The sequence below is a fragment of the Thunnus albacares genome, chromosome 14 (assembly GCF_914725855.1).
Source record: "Thunnus albacares chromosome 14, fThuAlb1.1, whole genome shotgun sequence".
Lineage (NCBI taxonomy): Eukaryota > Metazoa > Chordata > Actinopteri > Scombriformes > Scombridae > Thunnus > Thunnus albacares.
In genome coordinates, this window is record NC_058119.1 from 29,992,923 (window position 1) to 30,000,774 (window position 7,852).

General features: G+C 38.2%; 1 protein-coding gene across 2 annotated transcripts in view; it reads left to right on the plus strand.

The window, feature by feature from the left end:
* The window catches only part of LOC122996601 (TBC1 domain family member 12-like), a 31,755-nt gene extending 25,178 nt beyond the window's left edge, over window positions 1-6,577 (plus strand). Inside the window, exons 13-14 of one of the 2 annotated variants that reach the window (XR_006407039.1) lie at window positions 329-480; window positions 571-6,577. Coding sequence is in view for 1 of the 2 variants with exons in the window: in XM_044372157.1 (XP_044228092.1) it covers window positions 329-397 (69 nt within the window). In the remaining variant the exon portion in view is untranslated. Of the gene's footprint in view, window positions 1-328 lie in introns of both variants that reach the window. The other variant, XM_044372157.1, reaches the window with a different exon arrangement.
* The last annotated feature ends 1,275 nt before the right edge of the window (window positions 6,578-7,852 follow it).

Genomic DNA, 7,852 nt, shown 5'->3' on the forward strand with positions numbered 1-7,852 from the left:
ATACAAATGTAAGTTATACATGTGTTTTTTAGCACTAAGCACTACTCTACTGTCGTCGGATATAAGCCATCAGTATGTTTTTTGGGTTAATGTAGCAGTCTGTAATGATTTGGTAGCGCTAACGATAACGTGAATGCTAACGCTAGCTAATGCTAATTTGCGATCGTCATTTCCAGTAAGTGCACAACGGCTGTGTTCGATTTGAGACGACACTACCCTGTAGAAATTCGTGCACTACAGCAGTAAGTACACAGTGTACTAACAGAAGTATGTGATTTGAGACACAGCACTGGACTCCACTTTAAATGTTTCCTGCGTTTTCTTTCAGGTGTTTTCTGCATTGAAGGATGGAAATAAAGAGACGGACAAAAACACCAGCCCAGCTCTGAGAAGCTAACACTAGCTAACCGTCTCTCCTCAAACTAACGTCAGAACACTGGCTGTGACGGTTGACGCTCGTGCAGGCCATGAACTTCAGAGGTAAACGTCGAGCCCGCGCCGTGTCAGCGCTGAAGTCTAGCTGTGTGGAGCTTGAAGCTACATAGCCTCAAGTTAAACTCTCTCTCTTAGAGGTTTGGCTACGAAGCTTGAAGCAAACACAAGCTGATGTCAGAGCAGAGACGTCCGGGCCCCGCGAGAGAGCCGCGAGGAGGAAGCGGCTCCCTGAAAAATCTGCGTCGGGACCAGAATTGGGAAACCAAAGTGGTCGGTTAATTCCAAACTTCAGCAGCCGTTGTCAGTATTTCACCAGGCAGGTTACGTTGTTGTGGAGAGGTGACGTGTTGTTTAAGCAGCAGTGTTTTATTTTATCAGCTTACAAGAGCTGGAGAATTGAAACGGACTGTCAGATAATGATGTGTGTGTGTTAAAACTCACTAAAAACAGCCTGGCTCAGTCCTGGCTCGTGTTTGGTAATTCTGCCTCCATGTTGAGACACAAACTGGTTTTACGATGGTGTTTCCTTTTTATTTTTAAGAGCTCGTGGTCAGTTTCACACCACTAACACCGAGCATTACGCCCTGTGTAATTCTCAAAGACTCTACTTCTAATATTCGGTGCTAATGGTTTTTTCTAAAAGCTTCAAAAATGACCTTTGTGGTTGAATTATTAATGTAGGTCTTTGTGGTTTGGATTTCACAATATTATTCATTTTCTGCATTTTTTTTTTAGCTTGAACTTCTGACCTCTGGGTCTAAAAAACGATTGGGAATCTGCACGAGCATGGCTGATGCTAATATTACCGGCTATAGCTGATGAATTAGATCCCACTTCAACCTCGTAGCTTTTAAAGTAAAAGAGAAAAACATACGCGGGAGTTTGGGTTGAAGTGAATCTTAACAAAACAGAACGCTTGTGAAAATGAGATTTTGTACAATGTCGTATTTCTTATTATTAGCAGGAAGTCAAATAATACACGTCTTCATCAGTGATCAAAACACAAGCAGATTTCGACTAGTTGTGTGATTTTAATGTTTTTACAGGAAAGCGAATATTCCACGCCTCCGTTTGGCTCGACGACGTTTTCTAATGTGTTTATTAATTTAAAATATTATCCTGAATATAACAATTTTAACTGTTTTGAGCAGAAAATTAGTGAATGTGGATGTAAAAACTCACAGCCACCGAGTGTTTTACTGGACTGATTTTTTTTTTTTTGAAGATGAATGTCTGGTGGAATAGATTGAATTGATCCAGTTTGTTACTGGGATTTAGTCTGTATGTTCTGACCCGTTTATCACACGCTGTTGTTATTCATCAACAGTGAAATAGAAACGTTCGTTTGGGTCAAAATTACCCTTAAAAATATTGTGGAACCACTTTGAACCACAGAGAGCCGACAGTAACTGTGTTTGTACTGTAAGTGTAGGAGTGTGGGGCCACCGCAGCTTTCAATCAGTGTTCCTGGGATTCCTCTTAGAGCACTTTATATATGCAGCACTGAAGCTACATTATTGACACTGGCTTTCAGAGGTGCACAATACTCTCATCAGACTACACAGGGCGACTTCAAACTGAATCAACGGGCATTAAGTAAACCTGTGAGCATCGTTTCCTCTGTGAGTGTTTAGAGGGAATCAAACTAGACCGAGTTTTGTTTGTCAAAGCTGATTTAGAAACATGTAGGCAAAAATACCGGAGTAACAATACCGCCTTGGCATTTAGCTTTTACTAGTTTTGCTTGAGAATGAAGCTTTTTAGTGTTTGCAGCGGAACCTTTTTCTTGCTCGTTGCCGAAAATGCGAGTCGAGATTTCAGCAGCAGACCGATCGACTCTAAAAACCACCTGCACATGTCGTAGTTCTTTTCATACTAGGGAGTGAAAAATGTACAATTTTTTTTTTACTTAACTGCCCCGAGAGACTAAAAAAAAAAAAAAGACTCATATACTTGATTTTAACAACACGTACAAGTAGACAAACAGCTGCTATGTGAACATTGTTCACATGTGTACTTGGTTGGTAGATCTTTGAGAAGTTTATTGTTGATTGTGTATGACTTAAACTAAACCAGTCATGGCAACACTGAGGAGGAAGTGTTAATGTTGACGTCTCAGCAGACTAATGCTAACAGTTCTTAGCCATGCTAGCAGCACTGTCACGTTGGTCCAGACTGAAATATCACAACAACTATCACACGGATTACCATGAAATTTACTACAGACATTCATGGTGCCCAGAAGATGAATCCTATTGTACTGAATTTTCCACTAGCACCACCACTAACACACTAAACTCAGATGTGAACATGGTAATGTTCAAGTACAGCATTACAGAACTGCTAGCATGGCCGCCGGTCTCTTACGCTGCGTCTCAAATCCATACTACACACTACTCATCACAGTATACTGCTACTGCAGCTAGTATACAACAAATCAAGCCTACTGCACTTCTCATACAAAATGGAAATGACGAAAAACCTCAAATAATCTGCAACCTCAAACAGCTGGCTAATTTGAGAACTGGAGGGACTGGATTTTTTTCCAGCTGTTTCCTCGTCTATTAGCTGTAGTTTTTCCCTCCTTGCAAAATGCAACATGCAGCGGAAACAGACAGTATTATACTTTTATACAACTGTTTACAATTTTGAGTGAACTTAACGTTCCAGTGTTGAACGCACTACAGACTCAAGACCTGCGTAGAGTTAGTGTGTAGTCTGGACTTTGGGACACGGATTCAGTTTCTTCCAAAGTTTGCACCGTTGTTGTTGTGGTTCGTTTAGAGTCTGCTGCCTCCAACGTTCATGCAGATGTGTAGAGTTAATTCTTGTACAACCAACACTCCAAAGGTACACAGGTAGACGCAGGGTAGACATCATGTGTCGGTACCGAGCAAGTATAAAAGTGCAACAGCGACAACAAAGATCGAGGTCATCTCCCTGTTCTAGAAATCCTGAGTGAAATCTAGAGTTGATCCTTTAGAAACAGGACGTTGCCCTGTCAGGTCTGTTAAAGTGCTTTACTTCACCTCTGTCTCTTTGTACACTTTGTGTTTAACACTCCGTTGATTTGCATACACTATTAATGTAAGCGTCACCTCCATCTCATATCCATACCTCTCAATAATAAGCCACAAACATGCTACACATGCCCACACACACACACACACACACACACACACACACACACACTAATGAAGATCAGCCCACATAGCACAATGAGCAGGCCTTAAACACGTGGACCAAGCTGCCACTCTGTACTCTTCTCACAGTGTGAACAAAACTCACCAGAGACTTGTAGCAACCCTGGAGGAAGAGAGAGGAAGATGAGTTGATAGAGAGAAATTTACATGATTATTTACGTACTTTTCTTTTGATGAAACACAAGTTCTTGTTGCTCTTTCCCCTAACATGAACGTAGCTTCTGTCTGGATGTGAAAGCGCTGTGTGGAGTCGCTTGTTAAACCATCAAAGCCCATGATTTCTGAAGAAATGCATCATTTTCTGTTTTATACAAATCTGGAACATGAAACTGTAAAAGTACAGTTTCAGCCAGAGACCGTAACACCAGCACTAAGCTCTGGAGCATGGTAGCGGCTCACCATTGGTCTGCTGCGGGCAGGTCCGGTTTTAATGGTTCCTGGTCGGGACTTTGTCGGTATGGCGCCCAAAACGTGATGGAAACATGAAGATTTAATGAGGATTCATGTCTCCCTTAAGTTTTGTAGATTATAAACTTTATTTTAATGGCACGTCACGACTGTAAATATGGTTTTCCTTTTAAGGATTTTTTTTTTCTTTTGGCATTTTTGCCCTTATTTGCTAGAGGAAAGTATCACATAGCGACCATGAGGTACAACTAGTAGACTACCGGGGAGTCTGTGATGTATCTCACAGACACATTTCTTGGCAAACATGCTTAAAAAGTGACATTACAGTTACAGGTGTTATATGCAGGTTTAAAAGTGAGGAGCCTCCACAGCTGCTATTGTTCATGATAACTACCCAGTTCTTCTTCATCTGTTTTATTCTAAACAAACCAAAAGGGGAAAATTACCAACTGTGCAGCAGAAAAGAGCAACAAGACAGCGAGCGATGACATCAGCAGTTGAAAAGTTGTTGATTAGTCGGACACAGACAGTGTTGCTGCTGTTAAAACGGGAATTTGTTGATAGGAAATTGTCATGGATCAATAATTAGACAATAAAATCTTATTCTTAGTGACATAATATGATAAAAGTTTGAAGCTGGCCTTCCAGTCTTCCAGGTTGCTTCGTCTCTGGTGAGTTTTGCCAGTTTAACACCAAATGACTCCATTAATAAGGGTTTTTTTTTTTTTTGTACACTAACAAACCAGGAACCATAATGAATGTGGACAAACCAGATAGTATCAGTGTTTTGGGGCAGAAGTCACGATTCATATGAAATTATTTGTTCATATTTATAACGGTGTGTTTAAAAAAAAAAAAAAAAAAAGTTTTGTGTGTTTGAGTTTCGTCTCTTAATTTACACTAAAACATCACTGAGAGAACACACAAACCTTTTTCATCTGTTTAGACAGTTAGAAGATGAAGTGTGTGAAAACTTGACCAAAGTGTTAATTAAGCACTTGACAATTAGAGACGGAGACGACGAGCACTAACGGGTGTAGCTGCAGTTATTGTCTCATTAACTGTAAAATCTCATTTTGAATACTTGAGCTCACGGCTTCTCACAGTATTACTGACTAACGGAAAGTGGACATTATCTCGTTAAACAAACAACACGCTGGTTATGTTCTGTCACTCTTTCTGTTGAATCAGAACATGCAAGATAAAAAAAAAAAAAAAAAATCAGCACTTTGTGAACACTTTACAGTCACACTAATGACACCGAGTACTGTTAATGAAATCACATCCCATTAAAGCTCATTTGCCACTAATGTAATGCCAATCAGCAGTTAACAGTGATTCCATTAGTGAACAGTCATCTCCATTAATCCAATTTCAGTCTTTTATCAGCTTCTGTAACTCCGACACAAACCAGATGAATTGATTAACCTCAGAAAAAGTTTTTTTTAATCTTAATTTTCAACACATCTGTGAGTTTGCGGCAACAAAAATCGACGCATATTTTTCAACTCAGACAGAAACGTGAGGTTTAATAAAGCTTGATCGACTGTTTAGAAATGAGAAAGTTTCATAATCCTGAAAATATCATCAAGCTTTTACAGCTGCAGGTTTCAGTTATAACTTTTCACCAAACAAAATAACATATATTTCCTCCTGAAAGTCATCAGTCTGCATGTCAGAAACATTTTGCATTGTTCTGAATCACCAGAATGATCTTTGGAAGATATTCTTGGATTAATCCTGCAGATGTTTTGTGCCAGTGTTAATATATAAAACACATTATCACACTATGAATGAGAATCTATTTAATGTGGAAGTTGAAAAGTTTCTTACATCATCATCGATGAGAAACAGGAAATGAACACAGATGAAATCAGTTCAGTAACCCGCCTGTTTAATGAAGAACTAATCCAGATTCTTTATGACATTTTCTGACTGTTTCTCTGCATCTGTGGTCAGTAATCATCATCATCATCATCATCATCATCATCATCACCGTCGCTCACATGTTATATATATTTAGTGCTAAAACGTAAAATGATTTGTAATCCCTAAGAAGACGCACAGATGTGTTGAAATCCAAGAGATTGTTGCTCTACAGACGTCTCACTTTGGAAAATAAAAGTGCAATACGCTCTGAGGTTGGAAGCGAAATTACCCAGAATGCTCAGCGGGTTGGTCTAACGTTCCCTCGTCTCTCCTCACTCCAGATTATTAACGACACATTCACACATTCAGAGAGGGAAGATGGATTATTAATGTGATATTTCCCCTCCTCCGTTTGTTCCATGTATTCATTTTTATTTAAGTTTTATCATCGCTCTCTGTCGTTATTTTATACCGTCATGTAAATTCATTTTAGCTCTTTTATGTGTCTTCTGTGTGTTTTTATTGTTTTCCTGTCAAACTTTAATGTACAGTTTTTTTCATAATGCCTTACAGGTGATGTAAATAAACTGTAAAAATGTTCTTTCTTTTCATATAATGGCCACTACTAGTTAAATGTGTAAATAAATATCTCAGCAAACTGACTTCTGTGTGTCCTTTAAATCATTACAAACATGAAAAGAAATTTATATCAAGATGTATCTAATAAGTCACACGTCCCCAAATAAATCATATATCATTTCTTCTGTTGTAAAGAAGAACTCTAATTAAATATACAGTCAATTTAATTACACAATGAAAGCACATATGAATAATTAATATGATAAAACAAAACACAGTGATGCCCACAGGAGGAAACAAAAGGACCTCAATCTGGGAAATTAAAGCCAAGAGTACTCAATGATAAAATACAACATCACATAAAAGCACATCTATAAAAATATGTTTTTATAAGAGATTTAAAAGTGTGTTTTTTAAACCAATGGACGCTTCGGTTTTACTTTATAAGAAATGTTTTTAACATCCTCTCACTGTCCTGGAGGTCAAACAACCTGAGCTGGACAGATGTTCATTAAAAATGCTCAGTAAAATGAGTTTTAGTGTCTGACATTTAGCTACAAATGGAGCCTGTGTCTTACAAATCAATTGGAGCATCTGATTCACAGGAAAACTGAAATGTATGTTGTGTGTATGTTTGATTTGTTTGGGCTGCTCTGTGCTGCTCAGACCAGCAGATGGAGTCTGAAGACAAGATTTAACCTGTCAGCTTTTTTTTTCTTCCAGCTCTATTCATCTCTGCTTCCTCTCAGTTTGTCTCAGACTGACATGATGGGGTTAAACAATCCTCTAAATGTGGTATTTTCATAATTCTATTGTCCATTTAAATTGATTAACTGCTGGACCCTCCACAGTCTGATGAGGCAGACTTTAAAATATGAATATTTAGTGATGCAATTCCACCTAGAAAACACTACAGCGGCTGAAAATCTGCAAAAATAATCACTTTGAGAGAGTTTAGGTAGGCTGTATACATTTTAAAACCAATGATAATGTTTTCTTTTAGATTAATAAACCCCTTTTTACTCATAAAAACATTCAACAAACCTAGTGGTCAGCCAATTACGCAAAGCTTCACTGGACCTGTTGTTGTCCAGTACAGTTGTAGATACAGTTTCATTTTATCAGAAAAGACTCAGTGACAGTGGAGGAAAGTAACTAAGTATATTTATTTAAGTACTGTACTTAAGTACAATTCTGAGGTACTTGTACTTTATTTGAGTATTTCCATGTGATGCTACTTTCTACATTTCAGAGGGAAATATTGTACTTTCTACTCCACTACATTTATTTGACAGCTTTAGTTACTTTTCAGATGAAGATTTGACACAATGGATAATATAACAAGCTTTTAAAATACA